The sequence below is a fragment of the Aplidium turbinatum genome, chromosome 17 (genome assembly GCF_918807975.1).
Source record: "Aplidium turbinatum chromosome 17, kaAplTurb1.1, whole genome shotgun sequence".
Lineage (NCBI taxonomy): Eukaryota > Metazoa > Chordata > Ascidiacea > Aplousobranchia > Polyclinidae > Aplidium > Aplidium turbinatum.
In genome coordinates, this window is record NC_137488.1 from 10,000,181 (window position 1) to 10,023,430 (window position 23,250).

A 23,250-nucleotide genomic window follows, 5' to 3' on the forward strand; every position below is an offset into this window, starting at 1 on the left:
TCTTAGTTTGTTAGAGTAAACACAAATGTTGTTTGTTTACAGTAAAATAGGGTGAAAAATGCATTACAAAACATTGCAGTTGTTTTAGGCGGCAACTCACTTCTTGAATTCAGGCATTCTGTGCTGTAAGTGATGCCATTCAAATAATCTAATAATTTTCATTGACCAACATTTTAAGATGTTACAATTTATTTACATGATGATGAACCGTTAATTGACAAAAAATTTGTTTCAACATACCCTTTTTTATTCTTAAAATGCTGAACAAACAAAGAAAAAGATTGCATACCTTCAAACAAACGCAAAACAAACTCCTGCATATTCATGAATGGCATCACTAAACTGCTTGAACTGCTGAAGATGACGTCAGAAAGTTTAAAACAAATTTTCGCGCGACGTCATGTCAAGCGGAACAGATTCTAAACTCAAGGTATAAAAGAGTGAGAAGGGAGGGAAACCTTTTATTTTGTCTGCTGCGAAAAGCAGTATGCGGTATAAATATAAACCGGTACAAATATATTCAACAACAGACAGGAAGCAGCGAAAGACTATATTAGTCATCGAGTCAGCTGCTTCCCGTGTTTTTAATGTGACAAATTAGTAAAGCATCGGCATTACGTTGCAAACAAGATAAGCATAAGTTCCGCAAAAATGTAAACAAAAAAGTGGGTTCCTGTGGTTTCATTGTAACATCAAAAAATATCATGCCCTGCAAAAGTAAGTCAGTATGAGAAAAAAAACACCTATGCCAAAACAACAACTATTAACTGCTAGTATGAAGGACGAAGCAAAAACACTAAAAGTAGGCCTATCTTTATAAATTCATACTTTAACAAAATCTGTCAGTTCATAGGCCGACTTGAGTACAGTTAATAAGATTGCAGTCGATAATAAGTAGTAGGGGAAGGGAAGGTAATTTGATACGGAAGGTAATTTGATACACCCCCCCTACAGAAATGTACAAAAAATATTAGTCAAAAATATTGTCATTAAGTGGAAGATCTGTGAAAATAATGCCTACAAAAATTGCAACATGCAGCTAACTCGTGCTTTTGCGGCATAAAATTGTAAAAGTGTGTTTTTTGAATATTTTCGTAAATTTTTTAACTCATGATTATTTCCATCTTGAAAATTAAAGAAAAGTTCCTGAAAGATGAAACCAAACTCATTTGACAGTTCATTGATAAGGCTTCAAGGGCATGTCACGTTTTTTCTGCAATGTGCATCCAAGCATACAAAAATCAGAATTTTATAACTTTTTTTGAAAAAGGTAAATTGATACATGCGGAGAAGGTAAATTGATACAGTATATTAAATTATTTTTTGTGACTGTAATAAATGTTGTCATTGATCTAGTTGATTTAAATAAGTTGTTCCTTATTAACTAGACCTGCTACTTTGGGAAACAACTATTATATAGGCTTTTGTAGGCCTACACGCTATCTGCTGTCAAAAAATGAGAACAGCGCAAAACACCCCCCTTGAATAAGAACTCCAGCCAATCATCCTTCCCATGTCCATCCCGCAGCAGAAGTTTCGCCGCAAACATATGCCTCAACAGTCATCCTTGCACCCAAGCAAGCCAACCACATAATAAATTTTCATTTATTGCTTTGCTGTCAAAGCGGATTTCTGTGTTAGTTTTACTGTATCAAATTACCTTCCGGGTGTATCAATTTACCTTCCGTGGAAGGTAAATTGATACATTTGAGTGAAGTTTTTTAAATTTCAATTAAAAAAAAAGTAACAAAAATAGAAAGTGAAAATGTTTTTAAAAAGTGTGTAAGGGATCAGACTTTCATTTCAGCTTAAAATCAATAGTTTGTGTCACGTAATTTTCAGTTAACAGGCAAAAATGTTAAAAGTGTATCAAATTACCTTCCCTTCCCCTACGTCGCACAAGTTCGTGAGTGGTTAATAGTAACTTACTAACAATGTTCAATCCGAAATAATCGTCAATGTTGTGACAATAAAAACAGTCACGGACCAAGTTCATCCATATAATAAATTTTTAGTTTTTTTGTGAAAGTTTTAATAAGCTACTCGTAGCCTCAGCTATTTCTGAAGGTAAATCATTCCATATTTTTGGGCCTAAGAATTTCAAACTGCCTTGACCCTTTCTTGAGCTGACACTACGTAGGCTAAGTGAAAGTTATTTTTTTGAGAAGCTCTCGTGCCATGGCAATGCACCTCAGTAATTTCTTGAAAGTAAGGTTTAAAGCAGCCAGCCTACAGAACTTGAACAAAAAAGCATGTCCGTGAAGTTCAGTTAAGTTTGTTGTTATTTCTGACCATCACAACAACGAAAAATAATATATGTTAAACATAGCAGTGGTCTAGAAAAAGGTAAAAGCAATAAAACGCGAACGTTATAATGTGCATGATACCAAAGCAGGACAATCAGTTTAAAATATGGCACGGTCGCAACACCTTAAAAATATAAAGAGAAATTCAAAGAAAGAATTAGAATGTATTTCTTTTCTACAGTATCATATTTCAATGTCTTCACTGGCCCCCAAAATTAAGCATTGCAAGTACAATTACATGCAAAAAAAAATTAAGTTTTTGTATTCAACTTTTTGAATATTCGGAAGGTGTAAAACCAAATTTAAAGTTGTTATTCTGTAAAAAATAGTTCTTTAAAAACTTCTTTGAGAAGTTTTCACGTTTCTTAAAAACTTGTTTTAATTTCCACAAAGATGTCATTGCTGTGATGTTATTCGTAGTTTTAAAAATGATATTTAAAATAGCACACCAGTTTACTTTTTAGTTATCTGCATGCATTGCATGGTCTTGAAAATTTGAATACACTTTGAGTTTGTAACTTGATGATGTTGTTTTATTGCCGTCTAATCGAAAAAATAACAATATGAAAGTCTGGGATTAGGTTTTTCGTTAGCAGGCAAAGTCACAAATTTCTGATGTCGGTCGCATTCTGTTTCTCGGCGGCCGAATGCGACAAAAATTAACAGTGGTGTGACAGCAAAATAGCTGCGTGGCCGAGTGGTGAGAACGCCTACGCGTCTACGCTCAAAAGAACGTCTGTGAGAACGGGGGGGAACAACTTAGCCTACACAGAATTGCCAGATGAGCCTAATTTTAGCCAAAGCGCACCGGTTGCTGACTAGACTGAATCCCAACACTGATTGCGTCTGCAACTGCAACATATAATTACAGTCAGTGCTGTATTCGAGGGTATACGGCGGTATACGCAGTATGCTCTCTGTTTTTTCGAGCAATTATAGTATGCCCTCTGGTTTTCCAAAAATATATAATTTTGTACGTCTTGTCCAATTTTGATGTTGATAATTCATGTTATGGTAGAATAAAGGTTAGTATTTTGCAAGTTGTGAATTATTTATCATTTTGGCAAATCTGACAGTATACCCTGTGCTTTTTTTACGAATACAGCACTGATTACAGTGAAAAAATTATAAGGGCAGCTGATCACAAAATGCAGTTCTCTCATAAGGATGAAGATATTTAGAATTAAGAGAAACAATGAAATTTCACTCTGAAATCTATGAGCGAGTATCTGAAGTAAGTCAATCGATCGTAAACACAAATTTGTGATATTTTGAAAAGGCAAAAAAAATTAGCCTCAATAAAGTATGCCTAGCCCAGTTTAAAGGTTCTGGAAGTACAATTTAGATAAGCAAAATAAAAAGATTCAGGGTTACCAGATTGGCCTTTTTAAGGCCAAATTTCTCGAATTTGGCTTTTTTTAAAGCCGTTTGGCCTTAGAAATTATACGTTTGGCCTTTTTCTAGATTTGGCCTTAAATTTGGCCTTTTTTAAATTTAATCTTTAAAATGCATAATAATCAATATTTCTCTTACATATAGGCTACTTGCTACTTTCAGAATTATTTTTGCTATAGTTTATTAAAATTCGCTACAAGTCATAAGATATCGATAAATATGAATGTTATAGACATTATTTTGGAATTATAATGTTAACGCTCAAAAGTAGGTGGCCTACACAGAAATGTAACGACTAACGTGTTCACTTTCAGTTCAATTTATTTTTGTTTTGTTGGCAAAAAAAAAGAAAAAAACAAAGATATACAAAAACACAATAAACACAAATAATTCGCACAACAAAGATGGCAGCGATAGACCAAAAGGTCACTAAAGTCAGCTGCATTTTCGATCGATCGGTAGTCCAACACAACCGCTGGCTTGCCAGCAGAGCATGCTTTCAGAAGTTCAGTTGTTGAGCAATACAAGTGATTCGTGGTTGTGCAATTGAGTGCGTTTCAAATTACTATTATTGTGATGTTATAAATAAATTTGTGATGAGCAAATATATTATTGATCATAGACTTGTTACAAAAGAATCTTTTTTTAATAATTACTGTAGTAATGTTCACTTAAATGATACATACATCAATACATCATTCATTTATTTTTAGTCATTAACGCGTCCGGGACGAAAAAGATACTAACTAAGTATAGTAACTACAATAGTCGATATAGGCCTACCAGGACGTTAATGAACGGGAAATGGTGACAAAACCTTGAAAGGTTTAAAACGTGCCTGAATAGTAAATCATGTAGTAGCCTGTATGTCTGTAGTTAGCACGGCCACAAAACCCAAAAAACAAACAGAAGCACACATGTAGCAATAAATGATAGCCTAATGAAAAGTGTTGTGGTTCGCATTTGCCAGTTCCAATATTAATGTGGATGAGCAGTCATCATAATAAAAATAGGATGGAGAAAGAAAACCAGGCATAAAAGAAACCCATCCTTAGGCAAAAGCCCGTTTTGATGCGGCCCAGGAAAGCAAAGTGTTGAGCTCTTCCCATGGTCAGACTGCACATCACGCAGTAGCCTACGACGATTGAGGAATTTAGACGACATGAACATAAATTATTCAATTATGACGATATGAATTTAGCTTTATTCACTGACGACATTTTAATATTGATTGCCTTCATATTTGACCTTCTTATGAAAAGTGTTCAGGTCTGTTCGACACTACAGTAAGACTCTTTCCTGTTGGACCATTCCTTTCATACCTTGCTAAGGTATTGCCTTTGTAGCGGACATCGAGTGGTCTGAACATCCTCCCATACCTAGCTGTAGCTGCTACAGCAACATCCCGGGTACTAGCATGTAGTGGGGATGATCTTGAGAACAATACCTTGCTTCTTTTGTGAGTAGGAGTTTATTACAAAGAAATGAATGAACTTCCACGTCGGAACGTTGTAGCCAAATAATGCCTTGAATTCAAATAGAACGAGCTAAACTAATTCAGAACATGAAAAACTACACTACAACCATAATTAAACTAACACCGTGACTTCCGAGAAAGGCATCCGTGACAAACTGACTGAGAAAATAAGGCACCACATAACTGGCCGACAGAAACCATACTGGAAACTCACAAACTGACTGTGTTTATTTAACGCTGAACAATTGATTTAAAGAGGCTTATTGCTTCAAGCAATGCAGCATGCAGGGCCGTAGCCAGACCGCAGAGCAAGGGGGTCCAACTGTTTTTAGGGAGGGCCGAAAAATTTTAAATGGGCAAAATCATTATAATTGTGGCTGTTGCTCGAGAATGTTGGGATTTTGCCAAGGGGGGGCGAATTTTTTTTCAGGGGGGCAAGGTCCCCCGGCTGGCTACGGGCCTGGCAGCATGTGTCAAATGCGCAACACCTACAACAACGTAAAACTACGTACGGTATGTAAAATCAAACCCTGATAAGTGGTGAAAATTCACGAGAAAACGCCCTAATTTTCAGCCAGCTTTTCAAATTCCTACCAAGCACAAATTTCACAACGGCAATTAAACTGTCTAAAGCAAACATGAAAAAAGATCGCAGGCGCTAGGCCTACACCTCCTAAGAAAATTTTCCATGGATTTTTCTTGTATTATTTTGGCATTAAGACCTTTTCACAGTCTGACAACCCTGATAACAATGCTTATTTTATCTTGTTTAAGTTTGGCTTATTTTTGGCCTTTTTTCTACCTATTTGGCCTCAATTTGGCCTTTTTTCTTGTTGAGTTTGGCCTTTTTTTCAATTTTTAGTCTGGCAACCCTGAAAAGATTATTGCCATGGCTTCTCCTGTTGTTCAGTGCTGTGTTGCCAGATTGGGCTACTTATCGCAAATTGGGCTACTTTCCATATGTGATTTGCGACAAAAAATTGAGCTTGGCGACTTGCGACGCATTCTCATGTTTCCAAGACGTAGCAAGGGACATGGTTGAGTGAGTTTCTAGTCTATTCTAGCGTTACATTATCTCCGTTTTATGTCTTTGACCGAGTGGTTAGCGCGTTGGGCTCGCAGTCGAGAGCCTGCATGTTCGACTCCAGCCACCCGCACTTGCTGTTGTTTCTCTGGGCAAGAAACTTTACGATAATTGCCTCTACCCAGTGATCGATTTCGAGTAATGGGTAGTACCAAATTTAAGTCATAAGTAAAGTAGACAACCGGAAACAGACAATGCAGTCGGCTGCAGCGTGGGTCAGGTGTACGTCGGAAGGCGTACACCGATGCATAGCGCTCAAGTCCGCTTTCCCGCAATGCAGGATAAATACCGGTATATGAAAAAACAAACTCTTACTGTAGAAGTCAGAACGCAGAAGTGCTTGAAAAGGGGTGCAACCTAGTTCGTACCTTGAACAGTTCGGATCCTCAGTTCGAACCCTGAAAAGATCGAGAGAAAAATTAAAAAAAACCGAAGTCGCTGATCGCAGTTTAATAGCACAAAGCCGAAGTCGCTGATCGGAGTTTCCGCAAACAAACTCAAGGTTAGGGTTAGGTCAGGGACCTCAGAATACTGGGGTTAGGTTAGCGGAAACCCGCGGTTAGCGGAAACTGAGGAAAAATATTTGCAGAAACTGCGATCAGCGAGGGTTAGGGTTAGAGAGCATAGATTACTCGATGGTTAGGGTAAGCCGAAACTGCGGTTAGCGGAAACTGCGGAAAAATGTTTGCGGAAACTGCGATCAACGAGGGTTAGTTAGAGCATAGATTGCTCTATAGTTAGGGCTAGGGTAAAGGTTAGCGGAAACTGCGGGAAAATGTTTGCGAAAATTGCGATCAGCGAAGGTTACGGTTAGAGCATAGATTAATCTATGGTTAGAATTAGGGTAAAGGTTAGCGGAAACTACGGGAAATGTTTGCGGAAACTGCGATCAGCGACTTCGGCTTTGTGCTATCTTTCTCTCGATCTTTTCAGGGGGAAAATTTTCAAATGTTTGCGGAAACTGCGATCAGTGACTTCCGCTTTTTTTAATTTTTTTTCTCGATCTTTTTAGGGTACGAACTGAGGGTCCGAACTGTTCAGGGTACGAACTAGGTTGCATCCCTTGAAAAGTAGTGTGCTGAAAAAGTAGTGAGAGTCTAATCTGTACCCGATAGAGCCTGATGTGAACGTGCCTTACTGTACTGGTAACTCTGTTGCTATTTAGCAGAGTAATTTGTGCAATTTCACAGGGTTTGTTAAGTTGATTTTTCATATATGTGTTTTTTAGCTGTACATTCAAGAGCATTTGACGCCTTGTATGTTATTAATTAACATTTTTTTCAGGCTCTTCCACTGACTGGCATGCAGTTTTTACATAGTTTACTAATCAATGTAGTAATAATTGGAATAAGAATGAATGGCTTGATGAAAATGTATGTTTGTTGAATTTGTGTAATGATGATTGTACACCTTGTCCTTCAGTGAAAAAAAAAACCCAACACATGAAAAAACTGAGGCTAAGCAGTTCTGTTATGAAGTATGCCTAACAGAGACATCCAAAAGATTGTGGCTGTGTCAGTGTTAGAACGCCTCACGGGGGGTCTGGGGGGCGAAGCCCCCCAGAAGTTGGAAAACATAGTTCCCGCGTCCCCTGCTATAAATTGGGCTACTTTGGGAGCAAATTTGCTACTTTTTTGGCTACTTTTTTTTCAAAATCTGGCAACTCTGGTTCAGTGAACAGTCACCTACTGTTTTGCTGCTGTTAGTGTTAACCATGGTTGCCAGTTTGGATTTTTTAAAGCCAAATTTGAAAATTTAGGCTTTTTTTGAACCTCTTTGGATTTTTTTGTTTAAAAAAAAATCCAAATGAAATTTGGCTTTTTTAGGCTTTTTTTTGTTTCATTCAAAAATTTCATGAGTGTTATGTTAAGAAGAGATCAAACTATCACAAAAGAGAAAAATTGCCTTGAAAACCTTGAAGTGCTTCTCAATAAATACTAGCGTAACATGTTGTGATGGGATGATGATGATTTTTCAAGGCTTAAGTACTTTGCACTTATCTAAAGTCCTTTCCCAAACTGCTCGAGTCCTCTTTGATCAGTTGCCAGTGAGATTTCTCCAAGGTGATAATGTACAGGAAATAGAGCAACAATACAGGAAGATAGGCTTTATTGACTGGTTGGTCATCTGAAACTGAAGTAGCCTATTTGCTGGAAAAATCCCAAAAGATACAGCAGATTTTTGGATTGGTGTCAAAACATATACAAATTCTGTAGGTACACATGGATTTGCAAACTTGGCCACATATGCTTTGTCTTGTTTAACAGATCAGTTTGTTTTTATTTCTGACCACCACAACAACAAAAAAACAATATAGGCCTATGCCAAACATAGCAGAGGTCTAGAAAAAGGTTAACCATGCCAAACTGTAGAAGGGATTATTTCTACCGTCACTTTGACCAAAACAAAGGAGAGAAATAGAATGCGGTTGCAAATGTTGGACTCATTGCTGAGAATAAAATCGCATTTGCATTCCTCAAAGCAATGCTGACTGCTGTAAACACTTTAAAGTAACACCAAGGATGCTATCTTTGTTTACATCAAAGAACATGTATCAAACTGACAAAGTTGATGAAGGTTCAGTAAACGAAGCCCTTTTGTGGCTGCTGCAAGAAGACGATGATCCCATTTAAATTTTTTGACTAGATGACCGCTATGTTTGTCTATTCGCTACAGACCCAGTCGCTTTAGAATATTGTTAAACTGTTATTTTTGTCTTTTAGTGTCTTGTCGCGACTGATTTTGTTTCATATAAGCTAGTTTATAGGTAGCTTTGTGTCTTTTAAGGAAAAACATAGGCTTGTTAAGAGTTTGTAGTAGATTTGGCTTTTTTTGGCTTTTTTTTTAGGCAAGTTTGGCTTTTTTTATTTTGGCCATCTGGCAACCCTGGTGTTAACGTACGCCACTGTTTTGCACTAGGCCTATGTCGTACATATAGTCTGGTGCAATGAGGATAAAGAAGACAGATTGTCCCTCTGCAAATTGTAAGTTAGCAATGACGCTACGTTCAGTTTATTTTGATTTGTTGGCGTAAAAACAAATTTATACAAACACAAAAAAATTGCACAACAAGGATAGCAGCGAAAAACCAAAAGGTTATCTAAGTCCTCTGCCACCTTAATAGTAATAACATATAACAATTGGAAAGAGGGCTCTAGAACTTCTTACTTTCAAAACTTGGAAAGTTAATAACAAAAGAAAACTTCATCCAGTGATCCAGTCAGCTGCTTTCCAGCAGGCTTGCCAGATTGGCTTTTTTACGGCCAACTTTGTCAAATTTGGCCTTTTTTGAAGTTACCGGTAGTGGTTTGGCCGATACATTTTTGTTTGGCCTTTTGGCCTTTTTTTAATTTCCTGATTGCCACCATCATTTTGTTTAGATTTTCTATGAAAACTGCAAGAAAAAATACTCAGGCAATTGGTGTGCTAGAGAGAGGCACGTTGGCAGCCCACTGTCAATCAATCATCAATCATTTTATTTTTCGTCATTAACGCGTCCGGGACAAAAAAGATACTAACTACAAAAATCGATATAAACCTACCAGCACGTTAACGAACGGGAAAAGGTGGCAAAACCTTGAAAGGTTTAAAACGTGCCTGAATGAAAAATTATGTAGTAGGCTATATATCAGTAGTTAGCACGGCCACAAAAAACAAATAGCAAAAAATAAAACAAAAACAGAGAGAAGCACACATGTAGTAATGAATGACAGCCTAATGAAAAGTGTTGTGGATTGAATTTGCCAGTTCCAATATTGATGTGGATGAGCAGTCATAATAATAATAATAGGATGGAGAAAGAAAACCGGACATAAAAGAAACCCATCCTCAGGCAAAAGCCCGTTTCAATGTGGCCCAGGAGAGCAGGTGTTGAGCTCTTTCTACGGTTAGACTGCACATCACACAGTAGCCTAAGACGATTGAGGTTTGATATCCAGTTTAAGTTATTGTTTCTTGTCCTGGTGGGTGATGAAATGGATGAGCTGGTAGATGATGATGTGGATGATGATGTCCTGATGGTGTTGATGAAGCTCTCATCCCCTTTTGCAACGTGTCGTGTTGATTATGGAGTATTGCGTTTGCTGTTAATATCTACAAACAAAAAAGTACAGCACAAGCAATCGATATTACCGGTATTGTTAGGTAAGCCTAGTCTTTTGTAAATAATTTCGGATTTCTACTAAAATTTTCACAAGAAGCCTTTCTACGTTATCTTTCTATTCAATCTATACTATTGCGTGTCCGTTTTGCTTAAATGTTGTTTTAGTTTGTGAATAAAAAGTGACTTTGTATCGGTCTTTCTAATTGAAGAAGGAAATTCGTTCCATGTTTTCGCACCTGTGAATTCTATTGAATGTTGAGTAAGCGTTTTTGAGAAGTATGGAATGTTTAGAGAATCATTATCATGGTTTCTTGTAGACAAGCTGTGAACCTCTTTGACATATTTAAAAAGGTTGGTGAAGCAATCTGGTAGTAAATTGTTGTGAAATTTAAACACGAAAACACCAATTTCCAGTTTGAACAATTGCTCAATTGATATCGGGATCTTGCTACAACTTCTATCATTGTTGGGACGGAAAATATGATGAAATTTGTCACAGATTTTTTGAAGTTTTTGTTTAAGTCCTTCGTTGCCATATTTCCAAGTCGTAATGCAATACCTCAGGTTACTTTCAATTAAAGAATGGTATAAGCAGATCAAATTTGACAAATTAAGACAGGGTCTAATCTTGGTAATTATGCCAAAATTTCTTCAAAGCTTTTGCAGCAAATGTTGCATGTGTGGTTTCCATGAAAGATTTTAATTCAGAGTCAGGCCAAGGAAACTGATATTTTGTACTCTCTCAATTGGTTGATCATTTATACTTAAGATTTGCTTACACTTATTCGCACGTAAACTGTTAGTATCAAATACCATGTATTTTGTTTTGTTTACATTGAGTGATAACTTATTTGCTACAAGCCATTTGACATCTTCTTGCATTTCTGTATTGGCCGCTTCATGCAATTTATCCACACTCTTACCTGACATCAGAAGATTTGTGTCATCCGCAAAAATGATAGAATCAGTACAATTTAAACAATTTGGGAAGTCGTTAATGTAAATTATGAATAATAGGGGGCCTAAAATAGAACCTTGGGGCACACCACACTTTGTCTCTAATGGAGTTGAAACACTACCAGAAATTTCTACTGTCTGAAAACGATTATTTAAGTAGCTTCGAAACCACTGGAGGGGTGTTCCTCTGATACCATAGTGATAAAGTTTTGTCAGAAGTATTTCATGATTTACTGTGTCAAAAGCCTTTGATAAATCTAGAAAGATGCCAAGGGTTGCTTCTTTATTTTCCATAAAAAACTGATAGGAAATAGGACCGTAACAGGTTCTATTTGATATGAACAATAACAAAAAAAAACTATATATATTGTTACAATTTAAAATATATTAGCACTTTTGTCTTATACTTTGGTAGATCTCTATTTCAGCTAAACTTTTATATGAGATGCCGCCTTAAAAGTGGAAGACCAGTTATGACAGTGGCTGTAGGCAGGGGCGCCGGAACGATTTTTGACTGAGGGGCCAGGGTTGTGAAAAAATGGCACTTTTGTAGCTGAAAGGCCAATTTTTTTTTTTTGGTTTTAAAATAAAGCGATAATGTTCATCTATCAGCTCATTATCGAGTAATGTTACAAGTGTCAGTATACAAAGAACAATGGCACGGAAGGGCATCATGCTATGTTATAATGATGTCACCGACTGTGATACAGAATTTTGTGTCGTGAATATTATTTTGAGGCAAAAATGAAAAATTATAATTAGGCTAAAAGCGAATAGCAGGAATTGTTATACAGTATATATTGCAAAATGTGCGGTAGTTTACATGACCTCAAAAGGGCACCATTGCTCCCCTGCCCTCCATCCTCAAGCTCCCGGTGCCGGCACCCCTGGCCGTAGGTATAATTCCAATTGATATAAAACGTATTTTTGGGTGAAGAAAGCTGCAGGTAGACCGGAAAATGCTTATTGCAGGCTTTGGCACATTTCTATAGCACCAAAAGCGAGTAATCTTTTGAGTCATGAAAAATCCAAGAAGCACAAAAAAGAACCCCAGATAATTTGCAGATGCTGGGTGTGAGTGGCTTATAATGTAGGTTTCTTCGTTCTGCAAATGATCTAATAACTTTTGTATAATTTTACCAAAAAATCTTTGCTGATGATGTTACTGAATCTTTTCTTGTGCATGTTTGCAAATCTTTGATGATATGTGATAATTACTGCTTTCAAACTGGGTTATTTGCCTCACAAATACTGTCGCAATGCTTATTTTATCTTGTTTGAGTTTGGCTTTTTTTTGGCCTTTTTTTCTAACTATTTGGCCTCAAAGTTGGCCCATTTTTTGGTGAGTTGGCCTTTTTTGAAAATTAAAGTCTGGCAACCCTTCTTTCCAGTGTAAGAGTTAGTTAAGTAGGGATTGCTAGGGGCTTTATACAATAAACTGATGTAGATTTCAACAGGATTTATAGGTATTTTATACAGTAAGTGAAAATTCTATATATATAGCTATGTTGCTGCTGTTAATCCTGTTATGTTTAATAAAAGGAAGAGGCTATTTTTCCACACTTAATGCCATGGTTACAATCAGGTGTTGCCAGAGTTAGGATTAAAGTTAGGAAGGGGTAAGGGTTAGAGTTAGGAATAAGATTAGGGTTTTGATCTTTGCCCAGGACTAAAAAAATTTCCAAAATACAAGTTTTTGTATTCAACAGCTTCAAACTTTTCTCAAATTAAGGCAGAATTCCTTATCTGGAAACAGTATTGAGGCTATTATTACACTATATAGTGTAAACATAGCCACAGCCTTAATAAAAAGTGTACCGTATCTTTGAAGAAAGGCAGAGGCTATATTCACCATTGTATTACAAATCGCAGTGACTATTCTTACCATGTATTGTGCATATAGCCTCAGAGGCTATATGCGGACAAAATGTCGGATTTTGTAGGTTTATTGCGGCGATGGCCGCCTTCAGTTTCGAGGCCTGGGTGCTGGGCAGCCTACCTAATTGATTATTCTTTTTTGTTTGTTTATCAACTAATTTCACAAGTTATATAGTATACCAAACTGAAAGAATAACGTAACAAACACCACAAAAAATATTGGAAATGTAATAGCCTACTTTTGCAATTCTGCTTTTGTAGCCTATGCTTCAGAAAAAAAGCGTATTCTCAGCGAATATCAAGTCTTTTCGGCAGCGTTATTCATAATCACTCACTGGGAACGACACGCACATTGACGCTCGAGGTAAAATGCAACAGCCCGCCGCATATGAAATCTATTAGACAGCGTTATTCATATTCATTCACCCGGGAGGACATCGGCATTGACGCTCGACCTGAAATTCAATAGCCTGCCGCATATGAAGCTTTTTCTGGTGGCGTAAATAATTGCGCGTCCCGATGTATGAGGGAACGACATCGTCGCCACCCGGTCATGTTTGGTCACGGCTTCCACAAACCAACATTTTTTCACTCCATTTGTGTTTCACGTTTTTTTCTCCAGTTGCATTCGTACATGAAATTGTTTTCTCTTATACTTGCATTTGCATTCACAAATAAGTCAAAGTCTCTCACACGCTGACAAAAAATATTGCTGATAAAACTTTGACAAAAAGTTTAAGCATCGACCTACAATAACTCAAAAGACTCTACTTCGACTTGGGAAGCAATGCATTTAAATACAACTGCAAATATATTTTAGAGCCATGTTTGGATTGTTTTCACCTGAGTGAACGCAAAAATATATCAATTAACAGATTTTTAAAAACATGAATTTGTAACAGCCGTTTTATTTTGGCTATCCGGCACAAGAATTTGGTCGCCGGGAAGAAGCTTTGGTAGGCCATGCTTGGTCATCGGAAGAATAAAGGAGCTTAGAGGACTGGGTGAAGAGCACGTGCAACTTCGTTTGGCTAGTGTGGTCACACCTCCTATCGGTGAATTAAAATTTACCAACGGAAGTTCTCAAACTTCAACACAATTAAAAAAGCTCTTGCAAAGAAAAGGCAGAGCTGGAATCAGCAAAAAAGCATTATCATCGTTCAGCCGATTTGAATGTGAATTAAGTTTTTTAAAACAAAAATGCTTTTGGGCTGTGTCGAACCAAGGCATCATTGGAATACCGCGTCAGAAGTTAGAAGAGATGAGCCATTAAACTTGTTGTTGAAAATTACCTGTTTAGAGGTAATAAATGGAGCTCACTTGTCAAAGAAAGAGTGAAAGAAAAAAATGCGTCATGCTCAATTGGCCTAGTTTAGTTTAAGAAAACTAGTTTTTTGTTGACAGCTAGCCTACCAACATTAGACAATGATGCTTGTTTAGGTGGTCTACATTTAGGCCTGGTTGACTTGTTAATAGTGATGACAATCATGTAGAAATATTTTTAAAACAGCTTACCATTCAAAACAAGTTTGAAGAAAAGTGAATAATGTGTCCGTTCTTAAAATAGTTGGATTCAAAAGAATATGTTCACAGCAATCAAAAGTTAACGACGTACCAGCAACTAAACCTATAAGTATTATGCAACAGCTCTTCTGCAAGTCACCAGGTGTATTATATTTGGAATTCTGCTTATGACAAATGTTTTTATGAGTTTAATTACAATTTTCACTCAGCTTTTGAAAATATATCATTCTTTTAGTTGTACAGAAACAGTCTTTTCTTGCTCGAATGGTCTAATTTGTCAATAAAGAAAAAGTTTTTGACCAGAGAAAAGTTAAATCTAACTTATATAATAATTTGAGATGGAAAAGGTTAAGCTGTTGTTTTCCGACAATGAAAAATAAATTGAATTTAATATTGCAACCATTGCATGCAGTCAAACTAATGAATTTTTCTTCCATTTTCTTCCTCTGGTCTTTCGCTTCCTTCCTCTCTCACTTCTATGTAATGTACCAGTGGATTTGTCGTGATAATTTGAGAAAAAAATAAACCAGTGATTGATTGAATATGTAGCTACTATATAGCATGTATTTCAACAACAAAAAACATTTGAACTTGTGCATCTGGTTTTTTTCTGTCAGTCAGTCTTGTGCATCTGATTTTGCTTCACTTATCTTGCAACTGTTGCAAAGTAATATTCCAGTTTCAAGTGTGAGTTTAGGTCAGAGTTGTCAAATTGCTCTGTTGACCAAGTGAATGCCGCACCCTTGCCGCATGTTTGAGGCCCTTGGTCTATTTGAAATGTTGCAGGGCAATTGTTTTAGAAAATTAGGATTTTATGAATTAGCTTTGAGTTGCATTATATACGCAAAACATTTACTACAGTATAGCTACAACATTATCTTGTGTTTATAGGATTAACTGGAAAAGTTGTGTTAACTAAAAACAATGTCTTCAGAAACTTGGAAGAGTATTCAGGAACATAAAAGAAAGCAAGAAAATCTTCGTGAGAGAATTCAAAAGCGAAGAAGAGAGAGACAAGTTGTGACAAGTGAAATAAAAGACAATAACAGTGACATCACTAATGCTTCTACTTCTAATGCAGCAGTAGAGCCTGCATCTTTAACAGTGGTGGCTTCCGTTAATCCACAAGTAGAGCAAATGCTGCAGCAATATTTATGCTTAAATTCTCATGTGTTTCCTTTGACATCAAGAACAATATTGAATGGCTTGCAACAGGTACCCATTTCCTGTAAAACAATTTCCGACTCCCTCACCATTGAAGAAATTGAGCTTCTTTTGCAAAAACAGGCAGCACAACAGTTTATGTCAGTTTCTAACTGCTCTGATACAGAACAATGTAAGGATGGGTCATTGATTGAGGTAACTTCTGTTGAACTTGATAAGTTAATTGCTGTTGCTGGGGAACTCAATGAAAAAATTGACTTGAAATGCAGCGATGGTAACAAAGAAAAAACAAATGCCAGTGAATCCACTGACAACAGGAAAGAAAAGTCTTCTCGTAAACGTACCAGTGACAAATTGCATGATAAGCGTGAATCAAGTCGAAACAAGGTCACAAAGGCTGATAAAGAAAAAAAAGAGATTTCTGATGACATCGATGATATACAAGCTTTGTTGTCTACCAAAACTGCCAAAGAACAAGATACAACCAGAGTAGCAGATGAAATCCAAGAACTGCTCAGTGTAGCCTCAACCAAAGAACTCACACTTGCTGAAAAGTTTCGATCATTAGGAGGATCACAAGTCAGAGAATTTTGCCCATATGCCACAAGAGAAGAGTGCTTGAAGCATAACCGGTTCTATTCTTGTCAAAAACTTCATTTCAGAAAAATACTGAAACCCCACACAGATGAATCTCTGGGAGATTGTTCCTTTTTAAATACCTGTTTCCACATGGACACTTGCAAGTATGTTCATTATGAAATAGACTACAGGGGAACCGATCTTGATCCAAGAAAAGGTCGGAAAAGTAGCAGAAGAAAAGATCCTGAAGAAGGGGGAAAAGCATTGATTCCAAAATTTGCATCAGATGATGATTACATCCAGCGAAAAATGCTTCCTCCTCAATGGATTAATTGTGATATTCGTTATCTTGATTTTTCACTTCTTGGAAAATTTTCTGTCATAATGGCTGATCCTCCGTGGGATATCCACATGGAGTTACCATATGGAACAATGCAAGATACTGAAATGCGAAATTTAAGGATACAAGATCTTTCCGATGACGGTTTAATATTTCTATGGGTAACTGGAAGGGCAATGGAACTGGGGCGGGAATTATTTGATTGTTGGGGATATAAACGATGTGACGAGTTGATATGGGTAAAAACAAATCAGTTGCAAAGACTTATTCGCACAGGAAGAACAGGTCATTGGTTAAATCACGGAAAAGAACATTGTTTAATTGGAATTAAAGGAAATCCCAGTGGGATTAATCGAAGACTTGACTGTGATGTTTTGGTTGCTGAAGTTAGAGCAACAAGTCATAAGCCAGACGAAATTTATGGCATTATTGAACGGCTGTCGCCAGGGACAAGGAAGTTAGAATTATTTGGAAGAATGCATAACATACAGCCAAACTGGATAACCCTTGGAAACCAACTAGACGGTGTTCATTTGGTTGAATATGACGTAGTTGAAAAGTTTCGATCGAAATATCCCGACGGTTTAGTGACAAAACCTAAACCACTGCTTGAAGTACCAGTTGCTATGGAACCATATTGATTGCTATTTAAGTACCATGTTATTAGCCTATCTTATTAAACTTTTTTATATTGTTTGGTTGATAATGCTATGACTTCACTAAATCTTCTGAATTGCTTGTGGCCGGAAAAATTATTAATCTTAAATGGTGATTTTTACAACGTTTGTCTCGTCTGGAGCCTACAAGTAAGATCAACTCATAACGACCACGGTATGCTTCGTGTTTTTACTGGATTTTCACCATACCGTTTTTAGCTAATAAACTGTTCCGTCCAGGGATATTTATCTAATATGTTTTTAACTAATATCCCTGGTTTCGTTTATAACTGTGTTTGAAGTAGGCTAGAGCCTGCATTGCCAGGTTATAGAAATCGGCAATGAATTTAAAAGCAAATACATTTGCCCCGCTTGTTTGTCAACCTCGTGAGTGGAGATAAAATGGTTCAGTTGTTCGACACTGAATTTATCAGTCAAGAGATCTTTTTAAATGTAAGTTTGTGAGGTAGTTTTATGATTCGCCACTGCCACTATGATTCGCCACATATGTTTTTTTTCCGTACTGTTAATCCAATTATATATTGTATCCAGTAATCCAGTAAACTAATTGCTAGGAATGTGCCTGCAATCTTTGATAAAACATGAGACACAAATTGAAAAGCAGTCCATATGCGAACAAAACTAGTGTCTCATGTTTTATCAAAGAAAACTTACTTGCAAGCGTTGTGGTTTAATGTGTAGATTCGATTGTATGGTCTGTTAGCTACTAACCAACTTTACTTTCATTTTCCATCATAAGACACGATTACCAGTTACGTTGTGTAGCGTATAGGCTACTGGCACTTATCAGGGTAGACTTTTTCAAAATCGAAACATTTTTTTATTATCCTATTCCTACGACTTTCAAAAAGCACAAACAGGCCTCGAAATTCACGGCGGTCATGTCCGCGGGAAGTACCATCTAGATCGGTCATATTTGTCCGCAGAGAAACTCCGCAGAAATACAGAAACTAACCATACAAATCGTCATTGTATAATACAAACAATTGTTGCGAGAATATAATTTCCTGCGCATTCTAGCGCGCATCTAGAAAATGTGAATACTGTATCTCTCACCCAGATAACAAAATCTATCGTTCTTATATTAATTCAATGTAGACGCAGACGTTGAATCAATGTAAAAATGATAGATTTTGTTGTCTGGGTAGCTTCCATTCAAGCAGGAAAACGTTCGATTTTTACGTTGCTTCAACGATGGATGCCATTGAATTAGGGTAACAAAGGTGAAATCTTCGCTAAGAACCGATGGGAGTACAGGTACTTCCACACTAATCAGTGCAACTTAGTTCAAGTTTTACGTCACAATGTCTGGCTTTGATCTCCGAGTAATATTGATAAGGCAAGGTTGGTTACAAAACGAGATGATACAGGTTCAGTAGGCTATTACAGTAGTCTACAGCAAGATGCAGAAAAATTTGTTAAGTTTTGGTATTACTATAAGAAAGAAAAGGCCCAGGGAAAATTCACTTTCGCTCACATGACACGCAAAAATAAACTTAAAGAAAAAAGCTTAGTGAAACTTTGCACTGCAGAAAACAGTAGCGTTAGTGTAGAAGTTTTTCCGACTCGTTCCCAGAGCATTATGACGCAAGAAGCCACACGACCTCGTTCGGTAGAAGTTAATCAGTTAATGCAGCTACACGGCGCTTTGACTCTTCAAGCGCACGTCTTTCAGAGTGACTTTGCTGAAATTTTAAAAAGCTTTCTAAACCGTAGCTATAGTTCTCAAATGGCGAAGAATTTTCAAGATAAACTGATTAAGCATGACGATGGACGCAAAAACTGGTGTGTCCGCCGTGAGGCTTAATTTGTCAGCCCAGATAGCTGCTCAGACCGGACACGTTTGTCCGCCGTCAACAAAAACGAATTTCGAGGAAGCACAAGTGTGCGTTTTAGAACTGTTTAAGTAACATACTACACCATTTTTTAGCTTTTTTCATCTTACGTGATGTTCACATAATATGATGACTCTGGCAATTTCTCAAGTGTGTCCCCAAAGTGGCTTTCCCTTTCTGGTTTGTGGCTTATGAGAATTTAAGACGATGTGAGTGATCTGGAGCAGGATAAGTAGGCTATCCACCAGTCTTTCTTTTCTTGGCACTAAACTCACCCCCGTCAATTGGAGTGCAGTCGATGATATGGTTTGCGGTTTGTTCCTTCTCGTCGTGCTCACAGATAGCACCATCCTCCATTATTGGCCTATAACTCGGAACAATCCAACGTTGGTAGCCTACAGCGATCGTGGAGGCCAATGTCGGAGACTGAGGTACGGAGTCCTGTTACAAAATGTCCATTCGTCGCTCCCTCAAATACCTACACTTAAGAGAATGTGTTTGGCACAGGCCCGGATTTAGGGGGGGGGGGGCAGAGGGTGCAGGTGCCCCCGGCCCCAGACTTTTAAAGGCCCCCCTACGTGGAAAAGTGTGATTTTGTGTTATTTTTTTTTCTTTCAACCTTTGAAGTCTTTACAAAATGCTGTGCAGTGGTGGATTAATACTACTGTATACGTAGAAATAGTTTTTCGCGCCGTAGGCGCGAAAATTTTTTTGCATGGGGGGCCCCCGATCTAAAAGTGCCCCGGGCCCCCCATCAGCTAAATCCGGCCCTGGTTTGGCATGTTGGTGGTTGTAAGTTAGAAGGGACTCTGATTTTAAGGATTCTTAACTTTCTCTTATTTCATTTTTATTAGCAAAAAAAAAACACTTTCTGAAAAAAAATATGACTGCGCTGACCATGCGTCTGTCCGGGTATGGGGGGGGGGGTGACTTGTCCTCACACCCGTTGGTCGACAATTTAGTGTTGAACTGTTTTATTCGCAAGAGTACAAACAAACATAGCCAGGTCGAAGACTTTAAGAAACCGGCCTGCCACACCCCGCGGCGGCGGGAGCGGCGTGATTTATGGGGTGACGATGCACCCGGAGGGTTAAGTCCACCAGCTTAGGTCGCGAGGGCCAGGCTGGGGAGTCGAGGTACCTGTGGAGGGAGAGTGTAAATCAAAACACTATATGGCCCGTCCGCAAATTTAGAATGGCGGAGCGGGCCAGGGAGACAGGCTCTTTCTGCATAGCCCAGAATGAAGCTCTGCGACGGACCGGGCGACCCGTCGCGTGTGGACGCTGGCACCGGCAGTAATTGACCGCCGGGCAGCGCCCACGTCTCCTTCACGCGTCCTCGCGCAGGTACTTTGACTCTTATACCCGGTCTGCCAGTAGGCAGAGCGGATAAAATTTGGGGTCTCCCACGAGGAGGAGAGTCGAACCATTTAAGGATAATTTGGCTCTCGTGGCAGACGAATATTCAATAAAAATGTGGAGCTGAGGCTCGATGAATCAATATACTGTAATAAAAAAAAAAAAGATATGTAATTAATACTCACTGGAGAAGAGTAAGCTTTCATTCGGCGAGCACAGATGTGCACTGGCCAGACGTTGAGGCAGGTTCGCCCAGCTGGGTCGGGGAGGCTAGCGATCGAAACCAGAGGCACTGATAGGCTACATTATCGGTAAAAATAGAAAATTGGGGTAGAAGTTTTGAGGCTGCATCGAGTTGATCAGGGGATCGTGTTGATCAATGCATTGAAAGCGGAGAGATGTTGATCCGAGCGGGCAAGAACAGCGTTACAAGGCGAAAGCAGCGTATGACAGTTCGAAACAATTGATTGATTAGTACATAGAGAATCTAGTGATGATTGAAATTGCTTAATTGCTATTAAACCAGTCTCAAGTCACAATGTACATGAGGTATTTTATTTCCTTCCTTTTTACTTTAGAATGATTGTTTTTGAAGAGACTGGAGTATCATATAAAAAAAATGGCGCAGGTTTATAGAAATAAGATGATGACATACAGGGCCTATGAGAGGGGAGTACGGAGGGTACGGCGTACCCTTGAGGGCCCAGGCCTGTGTTTGTTGGGGGGCCCGAAATTGTGGTTTTATAGTTTACGCGCAAAAATGTTTGGTTAAAACCATCCTAAACGACTAATTTCAAGCATAAAAGTTGTTATTCTTTAGTCCTGGGGGGGCCGTAATTTAGCAAAAGGGCCCAGAAAGGTAATCGATTGCCTTTCGAGCAAATTAGGGGCCTAAAGTGGTAATTTAATGCTTTACGTGCAAAAATGTTCTGTTAAAAGCACCCTAAATTAAATCATAAAAGTTAGTTATTCTCCTGTCCTAGAGGGAGGAGGGGCATAGTGTAGCAAAAGCAGGTTTGAGAAAAAGCCGGGGTGTTTTTTTGTTTTGTTTTTTAAAAACTATCTGACAGAGGTAGTTTCACGCTTATTTCACTTCAAAATGAATTTCGGAGTTAGAGCAGGAGCCGGAGAATACTATCGGAGCAGGACCGGAGTCAAAAAAAGTGACTTCTCTCGTTCACCTCTGCTAGTGCTGGACATGTGGTGAATGCAAAAGTTAATGAAGAAAGGTTAGGATTGGTCAGATGATTAACCTGATTATGTTTTAACAAGATTTTATGTTTGAGACTTGGTAGAGAGCTTGGCTTGCACCAGATATAACACTCAGTAACGTTAATGGATTTAACATTAAACACACAAAAAAATAACATGAAAAAACTACTAAATCCAACGTTTTCGACATAACATACCGGTAGTGTCCTCTTCAGAAATAATTATAAGCTACATCTAAGAGAAATAAAAAATGAATTTAAAAATTTTACATTGAAGATGTACAATAAGCGACACCTCTCAACAGCACCATCAACAACTGACACACGAATTCAATCCAGGATACACAAATTGGCGAGGGACAGATCACATGATATGCACAACACAAAATAATAGTTTTATTGCAGCCTGGTACTATTATTGCGCACAGATGTCCAATTCTGCTGTAAAATGTTGTGTGGTGTGCAATACGCCTAAGCAAACATCACACTTTTTGCCCAAGACAAAGGGGTCCGAAGTGAGAGGGGGGCCCGGAATGACTCTTCGTACCCCTAATGAAAATTTCTCTCAGAGGCCCTGATGACATAAGGTGATCAATTTTAAGCCAATATTGTTATAAGGTTATAACGTCTAAACGGTTTGCTGTCTTGCGCGCTCGGATACTTACTGCAACGTTATTAGGAAATAAGTTTCTGATCGCTGATGTCGTCTTTTCCTTACATGCGAAAGTGGGAGCTCCTGATGTTGGGTTTTCAGCGAAGGCAAGTCGACCTTTGTGTTCTACTAGAAACAACTCAGGTTTGTGGTACCGAAATAAAGCAAAATCCCGAAAGCGGATTAAGCTGTTTCGTGCCACACGGGAATTATTGTTTAAACTTTGGTGCCATTATCTTATCTAGTGGTTGTTTTTCTTTGTTTTTGTGTTTTTTTTTCCGTACTATTAATCCAATTATATATTGTATCCAGTAAAACATCCCATGTGGGGGCACCTTGACCTAGATAACCGCATGGTTTTTTCGGTGCCTCCATGGTGTAGTTTCCATATCAAAAAAGCGATTTGTTATATCTCCTGATGTGTAGCCTACATTGAAAATGAATGTGGAGCTATGCCGAAATAAACTTGATTGATTGATTATCTCGACTCCAACGTACCGGTTATTATTAACTTATTTAGTCTTGGATAGTGCAAGAACTTTATTTGGCTACTGCCGGTTTAAATTGTGTTAGGCCTAGGACTACTACCGAAATGTCTTTCATGAAAAAACTGTTGGTTTTAAATATTGCGCCTTATTTTTATTATAACTAAAAATTATAGAAAACCAACTCCCAAACCAAAATAGCCTATGGGACGTTATCAATGAATGA

The 23,250-nt window shown here is 38.0% G+C and overlaps 1 protein-coding gene across 1 annotated transcript; it reads left to right on the forward strand.

The window, feature by feature from the left end:
- Window positions 1-15,620: 15,620 nt before the first annotated feature.
- Window positions 15,621-18,236, forward strand: LOC145786388 (N(6)-adenosine-methyltransferase subunit METTL3-like). The gene has a single exon (XM_082598035.1). It carries the CDS (start codon window positions 15,648-15,650, stop codon window positions 17,445-17,447), a length of 1,800 nt encoding a protein of 599 aa, XP_082454161.1. The 5' UTR covers window positions 15,621-15,647; the 3' UTR covers window positions 17,448-18,236.
- Window positions 18,237-23,250: the final 5,014 nt, after the last annotated feature.

Bases quoted from the DNA above. Each gene is read 5' to 3' on its own strand.
- LOC145786388 (XM_082598035.1), top strand. From the start codon at position 15,648: ATGTCTTCAGAAACTTGGAAGAGTATTCAGGAACATAAAAGAAAGCAA.